The sequence below is a fragment of the Myotis yumanensis genome, unplaced genomic scaffold, assembly GCF_028538775.1.
Source record: "Myotis yumanensis isolate MYYU_CA2020_CCGP unplaced genomic scaffold, mMyoYum1.0.hap1 SCAF_15, whole genome shotgun sequence".
In the NCBI taxonomy this organism is placed as follows: Eukaryota; Metazoa; Chordata; class Mammalia; order Chiroptera; family Vespertilionidae; genus Myotis; species Myotis yumanensis.
Window position 1 is genome coordinate 33,970,492 of NW_027223766.1, and position 19,990 is coordinate 33,990,481.

Consider the following 19,990-nt stretch of genomic DNA (forward strand, 5'->3'; position numbering starts at 1 on the left):
TCCCCCTGTGGGAACGCACTGACCACCAAGGGAGAGCTCATAGCGTTCCCAGTCATTCTACCATTAGGGTGAATTTGCATATTATCCTTTTATTACATAGGATATAGATAGATAGATAGATGATAGATAGATAGATAGATAGATAGATAGATAGATAGATAGATAGATAGAAGTGGTGTGCTCAGGCATATAATTTACGGGGAATTTGAGCAAGTTTTTTTTCCTAGCATATAGCCAACATTGTAAACAATGATACTAAAATATTTCCTTCTGAGATAGGTGCTTTTTGATTTTTTATTACAGTACACAGCTTAGTAGTTTTAAGATTGCTGATTATAAAATATCTAACTGATTGCTTTTCTCATAATATAGCTCCAAGATCATCTAATGAAAATACTGTCTATAACAGTGATGGCGAACTCATTTTTTCGGCTGATTTTTCTTTGTTAAATGGCATTTAAATATATAAAATAAATATCAAAAATATAAGTCTTTGTTTTACTATGGTTTCAAAGATCAAAAAATTTCTATATGTGACACGGCACCAGAATTAAGTTAGGGTTTTTCAAAATGCTGACACGCCGAGCTCAAAAGGTTCGCCATCACTGCTCTCTAAAACATCTGGGGCATCTGCCCAAGAACCACTGCACCAATCCAAGAACCTACATTGACACATAATTATCACCCCAAATCCATAGTTTACATTGCAGTTCACTCCTCTTGTTGTACAGTCCAGGGGTGTGGACAAATGTATAATGGCATGTATCCATCATTATAATATCATACGACTATTGTGCTGCCCTGAATATCCTTTGAACTCTTGGCCTATTCATCACCCCACTTCCTCCAGTGTTTTTCTTTATTCATTCACATATCTTCGAATGCATACTTTATATAGAGCAGTGTGCTGTACAAACTATCGCAACAAAGATAATCAATCTTGTAGTTTCAGAAATATATGGAATTTAAAGTACATTTAGTTAAATATTACAGTAAGAATTAAATATTTTAACATGTAGCTTTGCGCATAATTATCATATGATTGTCTTTTTAAAATGATGATTCAAGGCTAGTATGGCAGTATTTTTTATTGTTTCATCATATTAAACACTCTGTCCTGTACAGTTACAAGTTTAAAATGTACCAGTATTTAGTTTTTTTTTTTTTTCAAAGGCAGTTGGTACTTGATGCAATGAACTTTCAGATTTGTCCAATTTATGGAAATCCATAGGCATTCTGTTTTACAATTGTAATGTTATTTTCTGTTGTTTCTCCAGACTCAGAAGGTGAAACAGTGTGCACATTTAAGTTAATTTTAATTAAAATGACTTATATGCAGGTAGATTCGACATATTTTCTAATTTGATGACTCCAGATCCTTTAAAACAGTACATATTCTTAGTAAATGTGTTTTAATTAATTCAAAGATATATTGCATACTTAAAATACTCACTAGAAAGAGATCACTTGGGTTTAGGATTTTACAGAGCTTTTATACACCTGTAACCAAATGTACCATATGCTTACTAAGTGATACTCACTATATAGCTCATTGATCGCTTTCTGATTGATGTCTGAGCACTGGGTGGGTGTGCAGTTTTGTGTGAAGATAAAAAAGTAACCACATTGACTATTATTATGTCCTGAACATACAAGGGTTTTTAAATGGCAAAAACTCACAGGAATATAGATAGATAATGGGAGAGATAAAACCAAACAGATAAAATTTGGGAGCTAGTAATTGGATGAACCAGTAGTAATGACACTAAGAATTCACCAGAACGTTGAATCTTAAGTCACAAGTTGGGAAAGCCTAGAAGTAATTGAATTTACCTCTCTGAATGTCATGAAGGTCATATGAATTGGTGGCAACAGGAACCTCTGCAAGAGTCAGTGAAGGTTATGCCTAAAACAGAAAGACTAGTTGAAAATCCAACTAAGAAGCAGTGAGAGAAATAAAAACAAGCAACTATGTGACTTTCATTGAGTTTAAGTTGAATGTTTCATTGAGTTTAAGTTGAATGTTTCATTGAGTTTAAGTTGAATGTTTCATTGAGTTTAAGTTGAATGCTTGGGAAGATATTCAGACAAGTGGCAAAGAGTTTGAGGTTGAGTTTATACTTAATATGGAATTTTTTAAAAAGGGCAATTGCCAAAACCGGTTTGGCTTAGTGGATAGAGCGTCAGCCTGCGGACTGAAAGGTCCCAGGTTCGATTCCGGTGAAGGGCATGTACCTGGGTTGCGGGCACATCCCCAGTAGGAGATGTGTGTGAGGCAGCTGATTGATGTTTCTCTCTCATCAATGTTTCTAACTCTCTATCTCTCTCCCTTCCTCTCTGTAAAAAATCAATAAAATATATTTTTTAAAAAAGGGGCAATTATTAATACTATAGGAAACAGAAACGTATGCAGGAAACAAAAGTAACCAATATTTAATGCATGTTTCTTCTAAGAATACTAAGAATAGCACTTCCATAGTTATGTTAACATTAAATATTTCAACTAAATTTTTATGGGGAGATGTGTTAGGAGTGGGGATAGTTTGGGGTGACGAAAGACAGTAAATCTTTTTCTCCGTTGTGAGGAAATAATTTACATGCCTTAAAAAACAAATCAGGAAATAGTTATATAAACATTTTTTTCAGAGACAGAGGTAGATATCAGCCCCGACTCAACCCCCCCCCCCCCCCCCCCCCCGGCCCACACACACTCCCAGTCATGCACATGAACTACAACAGATTCTACCACTCCATGAACTCGCAAGGCATTCTATGCTACAAGGTCTTTGCGCTTGCAACTATCTTTCCTGGAATGTTTTCCCTGGGATATCCTTATGGTTGGCTTCTTTACCTCCTTTAGTCAGATCTGAACTCTGACGTCACCATCTCAGTTTTGTCTTCCCTAACTAACATATATAAAACCTCTACCTCCCCCATCAACCTTTTGTTCCCTTTTTTGCTTTATATTTCTCTTTAACACGTATTATCGAATAATACCCTAAATATTATCTGTGTCACCTCTCCGCCACCATCTCACAAGTTTAGCTCACAAGCTCCATGAGGGAAGGAGTATACATTGCTCATGGTGGTATCCCCAGTGACTAGAGCAGTGTGTAGCATGCAGTAGGTGCTTAATAAACAAGGAACCATCTATAATAATAAAACCATAATATGCAAATCGGTTGACCGAACGAACAACAGAACGACCACGTTACAACACGCACCGGCGCCAGGCCAGCCAAGGCGGGTGCAATGTGATTGGTTGGGGGGGCCCCACCATCGCCCCACAATTGCTCTGCAGAGGGAGGCCTGCAATCGATCACCCCAAAGAGGGAGGCCCAGGCCATCCAAGCGATCACACCCCATGGCTGTCGCCCGCAGAGGGAGGAGACTGGTAGCAGAGGAAGGGGGAGGGCCCAGCACCACACAGATGTCAAGCAGTGGTAGCAGCGGGGGTGGAGCCAGCTGCCGGCAGCCTGGGGACCCTAGCTGTGGGGTCCTGGACTGTGAGAGGGCGCAGTTCTGGCTGAGGGACAACCCCAACCACACACACACATGATTTTCGTGCACTGGGCCTCTAGTTCAGTGATAGCAAACTTTTAGAGCTCGGCATGTCAGCATTTTGAAAAACCCTAACTTGCTGAAACCGGTTTGGCTCAGTGGATAGAGCATCAGCCTACAGACTCAAAGGTCCCAGGTTTGATTCCGGTCAAGGGCATGTACCTGGGTTGCGGGCACATCCCCAGTGGGAGATGTGCAGGAGGCGGCTGATCGATGTTTCTCTCTCATCAATGTTTCTAACTCTCTATCTCTCTCCCTTCCTCTCTGTAAAAAATCAATAAAATATATTAAAAAAAAAAAAAAAGAAAAAAAAAAAAAGAAAAACCCTAACTTAACTCTGGTGCCGTGTCACATATAGAAATTTTTTGATATTTGCAACCATAGTAAAACAAAGACTTATATTTTTGATATTTATTTTATATATTTAAATGGCACTTAACAAAGAAAAATCAACCAAAAAAATGAGTTCACGTGTCACCTCTGACACGCATGTCATAGGTTCTTCATCACTGCTCTAGTTAGATAATATTAAGTGAATGAATAAATGAAAATAGAACATCAGCTTATAATGAAAGTAATTTCTAATTATATATAGTGGCTGAATAAAATAAAAAATAATTGAAAACTAAAATAAAGGTTATACTTTTAGTGCACATGAATTATTTATAATGAAATATTCCCCAAACATATATTATCCCAGAAAATAAAACATGATTGATAAAATGCAGCAGAATATAATTATTGTTCTCTTACCTGAATTCATGTGGCTTGCTCTAATTTTTCCAAAGGAAAAGTTAGAGAAAAACAATTCTAAGATCAGAGCTATATTATTGTCTGATAGTTCTTGCAAGACTCCATCTCATTAACAGTTTCATTATGCAGAGCTCAGTTTTGTCATTCAGAAACAGTTGAGATATATGCCATTATAGAGTTTGCATGCATAAATAAGCATATTATTAATAATCAATGGCAATTAGCACACAATGTACTTCCTCTTAAATTTAATTATATGCTGATTAAGAATGTTTGGGTACGTAATTAAAATAAGAAGGTCCGATGATACTTAATTTTTGCTTATACTCATATTACAATCCTAATAACTCCAGTCCTCACTCAATTAGTTTTTCATAGCTTTGGTGAAGCTGTTTCTATTGTACTATATCATCAGTTATAACAAGTACCAAAACTAGTTGTCATGATTACTGTGTGGCAGTGCTAAAAATGGTAAAATATATTCTTGTCCTGGCTAGGGTGCTCAGTTGGTTGGAGTGTCATCCTGTATACCAAAAGTTTACGTGTTTGATTCCCAGTAAGGTTGTGGTTTCGGTTGTGGGTCAGGGTACATACCTAGGTTTCGAGTTTGATCCCTGGTTGAGTGCATGTGGGAGGCAACCAATCGATGTTTCTCTCTCACCTCTCTTTCTCTCTCCCCCTCCCCCCCTTCCCCAGAATCGATAAAAACATATCTTTGAGTGAGGACTAAAAAAAAAATTAAATATATTCTAAATGTTAAGATCTCAGTGAAGATAAATGAACTGAATAATAATGTAAGTGCATTGTTAGGAAATCTTTGTCATTGTTAAATGTGATGTGGTTTCTGAATGCAATGAAATCAGACATATTCAATGAGCTCAAGCCTCATAAATACGTTTTCTGAGGAAAATGAGCACATGTAAAAACAGCTATTTGAAGTGGTTATGGAAGGAGACTTGACTTGGGGTGGTGAACACACAATACAATATACAGATGATATAGAATTTTACACCTGAAACCTATATAATTTTATTAACCAGCCACCCCAATAAATTTCGTTAAAAATGAACTTCAGAATATAGAGATATTAAGAAAACAAAACATGGTTAAAATCGTAGTGAGTTACTATTAATTGGCTTAAGTAGCCCATACTAATTTTAGTAATGCCTGTGGTACCAAAGAAGAAACTGAAGTATTAAAATCCACATTGGCCACAAACTAATACATGGATAAGATTCAAAGCCAGATTTCTTTTGATTTCATTATATTTCATTTTCTAATGATAAGGTCAACTGCAAGAATGCAGATCAACTAGATCAAGACCTTTGATCTTTTCGTTTTTAGTTCTCTTCCAGATTTTCAGAGCTAGCTCTATAGGGAGGAAAGGTTGAGCATTATTTTCGAAGAGTGAAATAGTGTGGATTCGTTATACTCCTTGTCATCCAGGAAACTCTCAAGGCCTGGGCTTCTACTTCCCTACCGTTCATGTCCCCATAAACTTTATTGTATCATCCTTTGCTTCAACTGGGCTTTGGCCCTTTTCCCCCCAAGGGAATTGAATTCTCAAGTAGATCTGAAATAATTTGGACTTCTTAGATATTTCTAACTTTCTAATTATTCTTTGAATTAAGCTAATTCTGTAACCAAATAAATATTAAGAGCCAAGTATATCTGAATTAAAGAGTTTAAAGATGCACATGAAAAACACAGTATCACAGTGTAGTATTCCATCGTGTAGATGTACCACAGGTTTTTTAATCCACTCATCTACTGATGGGCACTTAGGCTGTTTCCAAATCTTAGCTATGGTGAATTGTGCTGCTATGAACATAGGGGTGCATATAGCCTTTCTAATGGGTGTTTCTAGTTTCTTGGGATATATTCCTAGAAGTGGCATCACTGAGTCAACTGATGAACAAAAACAGATCCAGAGATAGAGAAGCATTGATCAGACCATCAAACCTCAGAGGGAAAGTAGGGGAGGGTGGGGGTAAAGGGGAGAGATCAACCAAAGGACTTGTATGCAAGCATATAGGCCTAACCAATGGACACAGACAACATGGGGGTGAGGGCATGAGTGGGGGGTTGGGGGGTAACGTGGGGATAAGGACACATATGTAATAATCAATTAAAAAATTAAAAAAAAAAAACAGAAAAAGAAAAACACAGTATCTGTCTTGATTATGACCACAAGTCAATTGAGTAGATAGGGGTTTACACATTCAAAGATAGAGAACAATGTAGAATTTTAAAAAAAGATGGCAAATGAAATGTCGTAAGATATTTGAATAAGTGATCAATGAATATAATAGAAAATAGAAACTTTTAGTTCTAGAGCAAAGGTGATACTATGGACTGAAGTGTTTGGGAAAGTTTTATGCAAAGGGATTGGTTTAAATCTTCAAGTATAGAAACATTTAGAAGGAAATAGGAGATATTTCAAAATGCTGCAAACCTATGAAGCAGGATCACATGTGACATTTTGGGGGGAAGTGACTATGAAATAGAGCATGTGAGTAGGAGTGCATAGGGAGATACAGGCAGTGCATACAGGGGTATGGTTGTGGAGGATCTCGACAATCAGGTGAGAGATTGGACTTCTGTAGGCAGAGTTGGATTATCTAGGGGTATTTTGAAAGAATTTATAATTTCTGAAACAGGGTGAAAGGGGAATGAATACCTGCATATTAGGCAGTTTGATCAGACACATTCTCTTGTTCTCCATTACACAATTTGTCAATCTGAAAAATTTTATAATTAAAATCACATTTCTAAGGCTCATAGAGTGCATGTGAGTTAAGTATTACATCTGTATGTACCTGTGTGAGCCTGAAACATCAAATCTAGGCACAGGAAATTGTCTTGCAGACTCAATGTTTGGCTCCAGCCCCTTCCAGCGTTTTCTAGCTTCCTGTGAGTAAAACACAGTTGTTATATTTGTTGCCTCTTGCTATGACTCCCTTATGCTTGAAATGTAATTTTAACTGACGCTTTTTCAGTCTCCTGCTGTTCAGGGGATGGTGGTGAGGTGGCAGTGACTCCAGGTAAACTTAATTTCAGAGGTGGCCTCAAGGAAGCAATCCCCTTATTGGGCTAATGCTGTATTAATCAAGAGGTCCAGCCTAGAACCTATTCCTAAAAACTATTAAATCCATTTACGCTTTGAAAATTGGTTTTTATTTCTGACATTGATGAAGTATTGGTAACAGAAGTGGTGCATTGAAAGAAAAACCTAAGATATTTGTTACTGTTTTGTGGTTAGGAATAGGAGCAAGGAAACATATTATAGCAAGTGTGATGAAGTAATTGTTTATGACAGTGTGGATGGCAGACCACTGAAGCTTTCGCTCAGAAGGATGAGGTTAATAAGAATGTTGTTAAGGGGTGCGGCCTGTTCTTGGCTGCCTTTGACAACAAAGGTTTTACAACAAAGACGAACTCAGGAATATATTGGCTATTTTTCAAGGAGAGATTTAGGGAAATATAGTCTAAAATCCTGGTTAAATGGATTGGAAAAGTCAACTGCTACTGTACAGTAGGGGTAAGAAAGCTTGATAAGTTTCCTATTTTCTTATTCAGGGCAGCCCTGGGGCAAAGATCAGATAAAGAATATCTCATTCCTGCACATGACTTCAGATCAGCCTTGGTAGTCCCAGTTGAAAAGAGAAAGACAAATGGTTAAAGCAGGTTTTGGGTAGGGCCTGAGTATTTACTGGTACAAGAAAATAGCTGGAAGCAAACAAACCAGTTGCCAATAAGATTTTGAAGGAACTTTTAGCCAAATAAATCCTAAAACTCATTGGCCAGATCCCTTTGGTTGTTCAATCCTTAAGGCCATTTTCATGCACAGGACCTACAAGAACTGTGTACACCCAAGGATAGTCTCCCTTCCCGCACTCACCTCAAATTTTGCTGCAGAGAATATGGGCAAGGAAGAGCTGCTCACCAGGAAACGCCAGGGGCCAGCAGAGGATACAAGACAAGGCAGCACCTTCTCAAGGACAGGACCAGGGCCTTGCAGGAGAGGAGGAGCTTCATAATTTCTGACCAAAATAACCTGTTCACTTCCATGACCATTTTCTTCTCTAATGGGTCACTGATCCATGAGGAAGTACAGGTGGCCTTAATGGAAAACACACACACACACACGCACACAAGCTTCTGTGCTTATCCGGGAAACCCTGGGTTTGAGAAGGATTTTGTAATGGGAAGGGAGGGAAAGTTTCTTTCTCTGAACATCCTCTGATTCAACTCCCAGTAGCCTGGATTTCATACTTTTTGATAGTCCAGCTTCATCATATAAATGCAATGCCCTCCAGGATGATAGCGCAATAAAATGGAAAAAATCGGGGTCTTTGATAACCTGAGGGAATAGTCTGATCCAACCTAGACTAGACCAGTCAGAGAATCACATACAGAAAATCACTGCTATCTCTTTAAACCATTTTACTTTGAGGCCTTTTGGCAGAATTTGCATAGCAGCATGACCCCGAAACAGCTCATTTAAAGGCTCTAAAGTGTGAAGCTCACATTCTTTTCTGAAGTTTAATTCTGTGTTTCCTCATATGTATGGTATTCTGCGTAAGCCATTTGCTTTGCATTTTGGCCTTGAGCACATATTGTACATTCTTTTCTCTGGGCCTTTATTCCTATAATTTATTTTACTCTTCTCTTGACTCCTCTCCAAATAAAATCTTACTTATCTCATACAATATTCCTCCTTTTGTAAAAGCATATATATATATATATATATATATATATATATTTAGCTTATGGAATCAGTTTTATTATTTAAATGCCAGAAGGTCACTATGCGTGCCTTATGCTTCTGAGGGAGTTATAATTTCATAAAGAACAGGATTGGTGTCCTATTTTTATATCCCTCTTATATTTATACCTCAGGCTTCAATAATTATTTGGTGATTAATTAATTGCTGAAATACAGTGGCATCTCTCACTCATTGGGTGAACATATAATCTAGTAAATTATCCACAATCAGCTTAACATTTTTTAAAGAATTAAGTTACTTTTATCTAAAAGTCTTAATACAGATACTTGTCCCAATTCTGTCACCGCGAGAGGAGAGTCTATTCATATTTTTTCTATTATTCTGAATCAAGCTATCAAATGCTACCCATGCCAGATGCATCGTTATTCCATTTTTAGAAGCTGTAAAGTGAGAATGGCTGCTAATATATACTTTGTTCATATTCTGGTAGCTGCACAGGATATAGTTAGGCTTAAATAATCATATTTTTAAATATTTTATTACATTGGTAGTTAAATAGTTTGCAAAAATAATGTTTTTTCATCAGTTAATTTCATTTTTATTTAAAAAATATTTTATTGATTTTTTACAGAGAGGAAGGGAGAGGGATAGAGAGTTAGAAACATCGATGAGAGAGAAATATTGATCAGCTGCCTCCTACACACCCCCTACTGGGGATGTGCCTGCAACCAAGGTACATGCCCTTGACTGGAATCGAACCTGGGACCCTTCAGTCCGCAGGCTGACACTATATCCACTGAGCCAAACCGGTTAGGGCTCATCAGTTAATTTTAGATGGGAAAATGTGTTTTGCCAGAAAAGAGCACAAATATTTTAAATTGAAAGAACATTAATTTCCTCTTATTCACATATTCAAAATTACATATCCAGTAACTGCTAGTCCTTTGTGCAATTGAATTTTCTTTATAGAATCTGATTATTGCTTCCTAACTGACTCTGAAAAATTTATCTATATTGCCTGTGAGCTGTACCTACACCCCACTTTCAAAACAGAATCATGTTGCCTAGATAGCATACATTTTTAATGTATTTGGTTTCACCCCAACTCTTGCACTACTTCACATTCCTTCACTTGGAAATATATTCAGCCCCCTGAAGATTTATCTTAATTTGAAAAAAGAAAAGTGTAACAATAGACTTTGATCTTCCTACTGCTTCAAATGCTTGGTAATATATTTGCATCCCCCCCCCCTCCCCCCCCCCCCCAGTCAGTGTACAGGTTGTTTTCCTCTTGCGCATGCTAGCTAAGAAAACGCTGGTTTGCTCTCTTTTCTCCTCCAGCAACTATAGTTTGTCAGAATTCCCTTTCATTAAGTGAAAAGAATAAAAGTGGTAATGGACATTTGTCCTTTTGATTGCCAAATCTGAAAAATAAGCTTTTCACAGTTTCAGTATGGCTTTCAAAATGCAAATGTGGCCCAGTGTTTGCTCTATCCCTAGTATTCCCGTGAGGACTCCTGGTGCAACCAGTAGTTTACGAATTGTGCGCATTATTAGGAACTGTCTTATAGAAGTTAATGTAGTTTCATAAAACAACAAAAACACAGACATATTTGAATGGCGCAGTATGTAATTTGACCCATACAAGGATGTCAAACTTGTGGCTTGCAGGCTGCATGCCTCGTTTATTTGGCATGTTTTAGCCTTTGAGTTTGACATGCTTGGACCAATACAAGATCGCATGTTGCCAATGTGGTCCAGTACTTATCATGACGTTAGTTTAATTCACGATATACCTACAGCTCTCTGATACTCTACCATTCCACTCAATTTTGTGTCTAAACATCTAATAAACTCTGTGTGATAATCATCTTTTATGTTTTTCCATTAAAGGAAATAAATCAATTAATTGAGTAATCCTTTTGCTTATTTACAATATACTATATCAGGCGATATGCTAAATTTTTGAAACACAAAGATGAATTAGAAACCCTATTCTCAATATGGTCATTGTCTAGCAAAAAAGAAAATGTATAAAGATATAAATTTTGCCTGGCCAGTATTGCTCAGTGGTTGAGCATCGATCTATGAACCCGGAGGTCACAGTTGGATTCCCAGTCAGGGCATATACCCAGGTTGCAGGCTCTATCCCCAGTGGGGGCTGCTGGAGACAGCCAATCAATGATTTTATCTCATCATTGATGTTTGATGTTTCTATCTCTCCCCCCCCCTCTCCTTTCCTCTCTGAAATCAATAAAAAAATTTTAAAAAGAAATAAAGTTCATTTATATATATATTAAAGTCCATGGGAGCATGATAGATGAAATAACTGATTCAAAATAATCTCAGAATATTTGCTAAACAAAGTCTCCAAGAGAGATCTTAAGCAACACCATTTATATCCTGTATAAATGGAATGACTCAATGACTCAGTATCTGTAATAAAATAACATTTTGTACAACTAACAAATATAGAAAAATGTATTAGTTTGTTAAGTGCTTTGAAGTCTCAGGACGAGAGGTACTAGCTGGTTTAACTTGATGTTATGCTTTTCTAAATTATTTTAATCATCTGGGAAATAAAGCCTCGAAATTAACTTTCTGTAAGAAGTACAAACAACTTGATTTTACTTCCCTTAGTAGATATAATTTTAGTGTTTTAAAGCATTGTTAATTGGTCTTAGCAGGATTATGCTTCATCTATTTGACTGAATAATTATTGAAGTCTATAGTCATGGTATTCCTTATCCTTTCATTCAATTTTCATTCAGTTTTCTAGGTCAGGTTTTCTTCTTGATGTTTTGCTAAGTATCTTGCCTTTCATAATTACTCATGTGTTCCTAACGAATTGGGTTTTTTTTTGGAGCCAAGTTTGTTTTAATGTGTTTACTAGTAAGTCACTCTTTCTAAATCGCTTGGTAGAGTTTTATTGGATTTCTCCAAGGAACACATGATGAAAACACTGTTCTTCTATAGTCCTTTTTATATGCCCTCTTTCAGGATTTACATTTTATTTTAAACATTTTTTTCTTCACAAAAAAACACACACCACAAAACAAAAAAACTACTGTGGACTTCTTAGGCTGTGGTACATCAAATATATATTTTTATAATCATAGTGCCTGGCATAGTGCTTGATAAATGGTATCAACTAGCAGAGGAAAGAATGCTTGAATTAATGACACCTATAGGAAAGCTTTGTGAATTTGGTTATACAAATCTTCTACCAGGAGTTGATATTATCCCTTAAATTTTATATATGACTTAGATAATTAACTCAATTTTACCCTTGATTAAATTGATATTTTTGAATAATTTTTAAGACAACAGGAATGACATAACATAGTATGTTAGCATTTAATGAAGACATGACTCTACCTCTAGTAGATTATAACTTAATCACACCTAATTTTGATGTCTCAAATGCAAAGTTAATTGTAATAATAAAGTTGCAATTTGATGAGCTAATATCTTCCATGTATTGAGTGCTTGCTCAGTATATAAATGAATAGTAGGTATTACTTTATGTAATCATGTCAATAGCTCTATTTGATATTAGCATATCTGAATAGTATGCATATATTACTTTGGCTGCTCTTTGTTTTAAAATTAATTTTGGTGATCTATTTTAAAATCATTCATATTCAATATTCTAGTATTAAGCTTGTAAACTCACACAGTATATATCATACATAGGAAGATCTCTGCTCATATGTATATGTTGGATGGATTTCAGTAATTTATTTTCTGTTTTCTTCTGAAGAGCTTACAGTATCTCCCCAAAAAGAAAAAAATGACATAAATAGTTCTTCTTTCTATTCATAAGTCTATGCATTGTATATGCATTCAATGTATGAACTTATCTTTGGCCAACCCTTATGAATTTTCCCCCTCCAAATTCAGTTTCTACCCTATCATATTCATAGAACCTGTACTACCTATATTATTAAATCTAATCACTATTATAGTACTTTGATTCTTATATTTTAAAATTTTCAAGATACTTGTTAACTCTTTTCATATCCAGGAAACTCCTTATCTTATTTCTGATCTCAGTTTAAACCTTATTTCATCATGAAATTCTTTTCAGACTTCCGCTTAATCAAGACTAATTGTTTTCTCAATCATAAACTTCATTATAGCCTATATATTTATCTCACTTGTCACCTTATAATTACTGTTCTGTAATCAATTATTTATTGCCTTTGTCAACACCATTTTATAAACTCCATGAGGGCAGGACCATGTGTGTAATTTGCAAATCTGTATTCCCATGAGTATTGCCCGTGATAACTGCTAAATAATCATTTGTAAAAAGAACATCTGTTTTTCATGGGTAGCAACATTCAATTATAAAATGATCTGAGACTTTAAACTTGGAAACATCTAAGCTTGAGCCACAAGTCTACCATTTATTGTTGGGTGGCCTTGAGAAAGTTACTTAATCTACCTGAGTCTCAAGATTTCCTTTCTATACAGTGGGGGATCATATATGTTGTTGGATATTTTATGAAATGTAATTGGGAATATGAATGTCTATGTGCCAAAACAGTATAGCTCAGAGCTGACCTCAACAGTTAAATTAAGACTGTTAACTTTCTTAAATTGTAAACTCTTAGAAAGCAAAGAAGATGATGATGTTTTAACTTGTGCACATCGCATAGCAATGTTAATAGTAACCCTCAAGAGTTTCTAATGAATAAATTAGTCCTATCACTTACCAAGTACAGTAATTATATTTCCGTTTAACTAATATTGACAGGTGTCACTCAACTATAACCTCTATATAACACAATTAGATTTCTTGTTTTTCTTGGGTCTTTCCAAGTAATTTTTTTGATGCATCAACAATATTTTACACTTTAGAATAGTTTATGTTGCCAGAATGCCTTCATATTATTTGCTGATAATTGCAATATCTATGAGAAGACAGATGATATAAAATACACATCTCTTCATAAAACACACACCCAAATGAATTTTAATTTGCTCAATCATATGCTATGGATAGAAAAGTAAGCTTACATAGAGGGTCTCTGCCATTTTCAGGGAAGTGTTTTGAATGTAAAATCTTCAGACATGTTTTCCAGTAATCTCCTCAATTCACTGAACTGTCTAAGTATTTCTCTTTTATCTACAAACTTTATCTCATGAGATAGATTCCAAGAATTACTTCAAATAAGGCTGCGGTACATGGGGAGATTCTTTATATATTTATTATTGCATTAAAAAATAAAGGACAAATATGTAATACCTTAATAAAAATAAATAAAAAAGAAGAAATAGAAAAAAAAATAGATCCAATGCTCAGCAACAGTATGGTGAAAGTAACTTTAGGTACTCCCCTTCCCCCAATCATACTCAACTCCACTTTAATCCTTGCTTAAGGAATGAATATCAGATAATAATTTGTCAGATCCTATAATCACCTAAACCTTTGATCAATATATTAGTGACATCTTTGATGAAAGAAGAAAATAGTCTATTTGACAATTCTGATTTTAGATGTAATTATTTGCTTCAGAAATGACTTGAAATGGCAAGCACAACATGGTTATCTTGCATGTATATCTGATGGATTCTAGGAGAAATCTTAAATTTCTATTTCCCTTAATAATGATTTTATAATAGTTAAAATCACTACTTATTGTAAATAACACGTTTTTGTTGTTGTTGTTTTTTGTTAATCCTCACTGGAGGATATTTTCTCCATTGACTTCTAGAGAGATAGAGAGAATAAAAGCGAGGGAGGAAAGGGAGGGAGGGAGAGAGAGAGAGAGAGAGAGAGAGAGAGAGAGAGATTGACTGGTTGCCTCCCACATGCACCCCAACAGGGGCCAGGGATTGAGCCCACAATTGAAATATGTGACCTTGACGGGACTATAGCCCTCAACCCTTAAGTCCATGGACCATTGCTCTAACCACTGAGCGAACTGGCTAGGGCAATAACGTGCATATTAATGATTGGTTTATAATCTGCTTTACTGAGTATGGTAGAGTATGTCTTCCTTTTCTCCTGAAATTCAAACTGTTATTTAATTTTTCAGTTAGTTTAGATTCATTATTATTCTGCATTAGTTGCAGATGTATAGCAGAGTGGTTAGAAAATTATGAACTTTTACAGAGAGATCCCCCAGCTGCTTCAAGTACCCACCTGGCCCCATACATAGTCATCATGACATTATAGACTATATTCCCTATGCTGCGATCTACATCTCCGTGACTGTTCTGTAACTACCAATTTGTATTGCTTAATCCCGTCACCATTTTTACTCAGCTTCCCCAACCTCCCCTCCCCTCTGGCAGACAACTGGCAGTCTGTTCTTTGTATCTGTGAGTCTGTTTCCATGTTGTTTTTAGATTCAACATATAAGTCAAAGCATATGGTATCTGTCATTCTCTTTCTGACATGAAATTCAAACTCTTAGGAAAAATATGATTTTATTGATTTTTTTTTTTTTTTTTTTTTTTTTTTAGAGAAGAAGGGAGAGAGAGGGAAACATTAATCAGCTGCCTCCTGCACGCCCGCTACTGGGGATCAAGCCAGCAAAGTAGGCATGTACTCTGACTGGGAATTGAACCTGGCAACCTCTTGGTGCAAGGGACAGTGCTCTACCTACTGAGCCACACTGACTGGGCTGAAATTCAAACTCTTGATAGCTGGTAGAGACATGGCCTAAAAGTTTAGTCTAACTTTGCTACTCCAAAACTCTTTTTAATAAAAAAGTTAATTTCACTTAAAAGTTCAGATAATCAGTACTTTTTTTTTTAAAGATCAAGACTAACATGTGAATATTCAATCAGAATAAAACATTTTTTGATGGTGGATTATATAATTCCTTCAGTTTATAGCACATCCTTCTTGGCACTGCATGTTAAAATGGACATAGAGAGCTTAGAGAGAAATCCCAAGTTAAAGGGTTGGAAGAATACTAAAAATAGAATCCATGAACAATGGTTATGGAATTGGAATCTATTAATCTTGAATGTGGAGCATCTTAATGACTGTCGTCATGGGTTACTCAGTTTACAGAGGATGATGGTAGTTGTTCTTATGAAGGTCAAAAACAAGGGCAATCAAAAGCAGTAATTACCTGAAGGTGAGAACTAGATATGTTTTTTGAGTTATTTATTTATTTATTTTAGTTTCTTTTGAAACACCCTAAATATTCGTATCTGTCTATTGGTTTAGAAATAATTCAGCCACAGGCAGATTAGGGCAATTCATTAAGATTTCAACCAGTGTTATTATTCATTCATTGACTCAGTTCTTTTGTGTTCCATTTTTGCTTTAGGTACTTGGTTATGGATAATGTTTATTTGTTCATTTAAGTCAAAGTTAAATATGAGTATAACAACTATTTAGAGCTTTCCTCTCTCTCTATCTTTTTATTCCTCCACCTAACTGCTTCCTCTGAAGTAATTTGTAATCTGCTTTTCCTCCTAAATATATAACTTTTTGATAATTGAAGTACTGACCTTAATTATTATTTAGGGGGTGAGTAGGAAAGAACTTTATGGATTCTAAGGCCACAAATGGTATTTTCATTAAAAGTATTTCCTTTGTTAATACTATGTTCAAGGGATTGAATTGTTATTCAAGTTATCAAGACTGATTATAACTTCACCGTTTCCTGCAGCAAACATCTCATTTATTAATCAGATGAATTTTCCAAAAAAATAACTGTTTCAAAATTAACTATTTATTTCAAATTTATTTTGTAAAGAGTTGCTAAAATTCACAGAAAAGAAATATGTTTTAAATTTCACTGAAAATTAACATAGCATATGCCTGGGAAAAATAGTAAGGTGGAATATTAGAGATTATTAAACTTGGTTACCAGTATTTAAAATATTAATTTATGATTATCATTACATGCTAAGGAAGCTTAAAGAAATTGCCTATTATTTATAAAAACATCGATATTTAATTGATATTAGTTATATTCTTTTCTAGGTTTGAGTCTAAAAAATAAACATTCCTAAAAGAACTAAAAGCCTATTGTGGGTAAAAATACAAAATTTCAGTTCTGTATACATTTCTTATCCATATATGACCATTGCTTTTGTAAAGTTGCAACTTCATATTATGAAAAAATTTTAATTTTGATGTTTATTCAATATTGTTATTAATATTTTAAATATTATAGTGGCTTTTTTATTGAGCTTCCCTTAATGTTAATTACTTACCTAATCATAGCATGGTTGTCCAAATGAAGTTTCTGGTAGGAACTTAACATTTGCAAAAAACTATTAACTAGACTTTAGGCTTTACTCAAACTGGAATACTTATAGTGCATTGATACATTACTTTTTGTATTCCTATTGATTATTACTTATAGAATAAAACTAATATAATTTTATAAATTAGAAAATTTAAAAAATAATATAAGGCAAAAATTCTCCTCTAACTTCATTAAATTCTATAAATTTGTATTTCTATAAATTTCTTTCCATTACTTTATATTTAAAGTGAAATTGTATTTTTGTTTGAAGTGAATATTACTTTAAATATTTCATATTTGTGTACTCATATTTTTAAACATCAACTAATAAAATATGACAATAGGAAAATTATTCTGATATATTGGGCATTTTCCAGATATTTTGAATATTGATCTAATTAAAACCCCACAACTTTATATACTTATTACAATTCTTATTACATTTCCAGGTTAAACAAATAATAGAGCTGGAATTCTAGCCCAATCTCTAACTTCAAAGATTTACTGCACTATATTTTCAAGTGAAAAATTTCCACCCATATGTGTATTTTTTTCAGATGAATGCTCATGATTCAGGCTTAAGTACAAGTATCAGTAAGGAGAGATATTAATGATACTTGACTTGTTTATTACCATGTTAGTAAAATGTAACTTTGAAGAAGTGAAGTAAATGGTATTAATTAGTTTTAATTATATGTACAATATGAGTAATGCTGATTTTAGCATTACTGCAAAGACTAAGCAATATAAAATATCTAAAATTTTTAGCACAGAAAAAATGACATTTGTGCTGGGGTCCAACCCCAGCGGGTCCAGGGGTCCCCCAAGGTGTGGACGGAGTCGGCGAAGAAGGGATGACATGAAGGCAGTGTTCAGTTCATCAGCAGAGTTGGGTTCTCTAGCCAGGATCTCCAGCCAAGTTCTGTAGCCATGTTCTCTTGCTAGGTTCTCCAGCCAGGGTTTCCAGATTCTCCAGCCAGGCTCGGATGCCAGGTTCTGTAGCCAGGTTCTCCAGCCAGGTTCTATCCAGGTTCTCTAGCCAGATTCTCCTGCCATGTTCTGTCTAGGTTCTTCAGCCAAGTTCTGTAGCCAGATTCTGTCCAGGATCTTTTGCCATGTTCTCTCGCTAGGTTCTGTCTCTAGGTTCTGTCCCTAGGTTCTGTCTCCTGTTGTCTTGTTACATCTGTATTTATACCAGTTGATTTTAATCCTGTCAATTTCTATTCCAAAGGTTAGGGTGTTTCTTATCTCCATTCCAGGGAGTAAAGATTATGTAGCTTAAGCGTGATGTGATTGTTCTTAGTTAAAGTGATTAACTACCTGCCTGGCACTTAGTGAAGGGGTTTTATTCCCTCCCTAACTTTAGGGAAAAATCCCTACCTGGGGAAACAACCTTTCTCGGAGAGGTGACCTTGGTTAAAACACATAGCGCCAAGAAGGGGAGCAGACATATTAAGAGCAGTATGCCATATACGCCAGATCCCTTGAAACATATGCTGTGCAGATGTTTCTTCCCTGCAGTGACTGTGTCAAGCAGCAAGGATGGACCGGCTCCCGGCACATTTGTTCAATAAAATTTGGTTCCCTTCCCAATTTTCTCTGTTCCCTTTATTCAAATGGAATACTTTTTGTGTGACTCCTCTTAAAAGCATAGGATACATCTTGATCTACATATTTACAAACCTAAAACATTTAAATATGTATTAAAATAACTTTAAATTTCCTTTCCCTGTCTTCTACAGAATTACAGAGTAGCTCTTGTGGAAACCCAGGAGTCCCACCCAAAGGTGTATTATATGGTACAAGGTTCGATGTTGGGGACAAGATCCGCTACAGCTGTGTAACTGGATATATCCTGGATGGCCACCCTCAACTCACGTGTATAGCCAATACAGTTAATACAGCCTCATGGGATTTTCCTGTACCCATCTGTAGAGGTAAGGAGAAATACAATGTTAATTTTTATGTTGATTGAATATTTGACACAAAATCATTTTGAAAGTAAGAGTTGCAGTCAGAGAGTATATTTGCAAAACATGATTGGCATTTGGCAGTTGTTTCTTTTATAATATTTGAAGCTTAAAAATTATATATACATATCATATACTAGATGACAAGTTTAGAAAAATGCTTGCTAAGGAAAGACTTTATTTTTAAAATAGACAGTAAATACATTTATATTTATATACATATTTCTGCATACATTGTGTGTATGTGTCTTTGTATTTATATTAGAAAAATATGGAGCTCATGATGTTCAGAAATATAATTAGACTGTCAAAGTCATGTTTTTTTAAATTTTGAAATATTGACTGGATTTGTGAATCTTTTAAAGATTTCTGGTAGAGAACTTAGCATAGGAAATTATGAAATTAAGAATGCTGTATAGTTTCTTATCAATACTGATGAACATTATTTGTATTATGGGGAAAACACTATAATATAGTAATACTAGAGGCCCAGTGCATGAAATTCATGCACGGCTAGGGTCCCTAGGCCTGGCTGGCCATCAGGGCTGATCAGGGCTTTCGTTCCCCAGCTGCCGGCTGCCAGCCAGGGCCTTCCTTCATTCTGCTCTGCCCCCTCGTGGTCACTGAATGTCATAGCAAGCAGTCAAACTCCCCAGGGGACAATTTGCATATTAGCCTTTTATTATATAGGATGGACAAAAGTTCAAAGTACAGAGACTAGAGGATAGAACAAGTTCAACATTAGCTGAAT

General features: G+C 35.4%; 1 protein-coding gene across 2 annotated transcripts in view; it reads left to right on the plus strand.

Moving 5' to 3' along the window:
- The window catches only part of CSMD3 (CUB and Sushi multiple domains 3), an 857,474-nt gene that overhangs the window by 174,807 nt on the left and 662,677 nt on the right, over positions 1-19,990 (plus strand). For both annotated transcript variants that reach the window (XM_070391936.1, XM_070391937.1), the window contains exon 4: positions 19,012-19,206. In XM_070391936.1, coding sequence (XP_070248037.1) covers positions 19,012-19,206 — 195 coding nt within the window. The remainder of the gene's footprint in view (positions 1-19,011; positions 19,207-19,990) is intronic.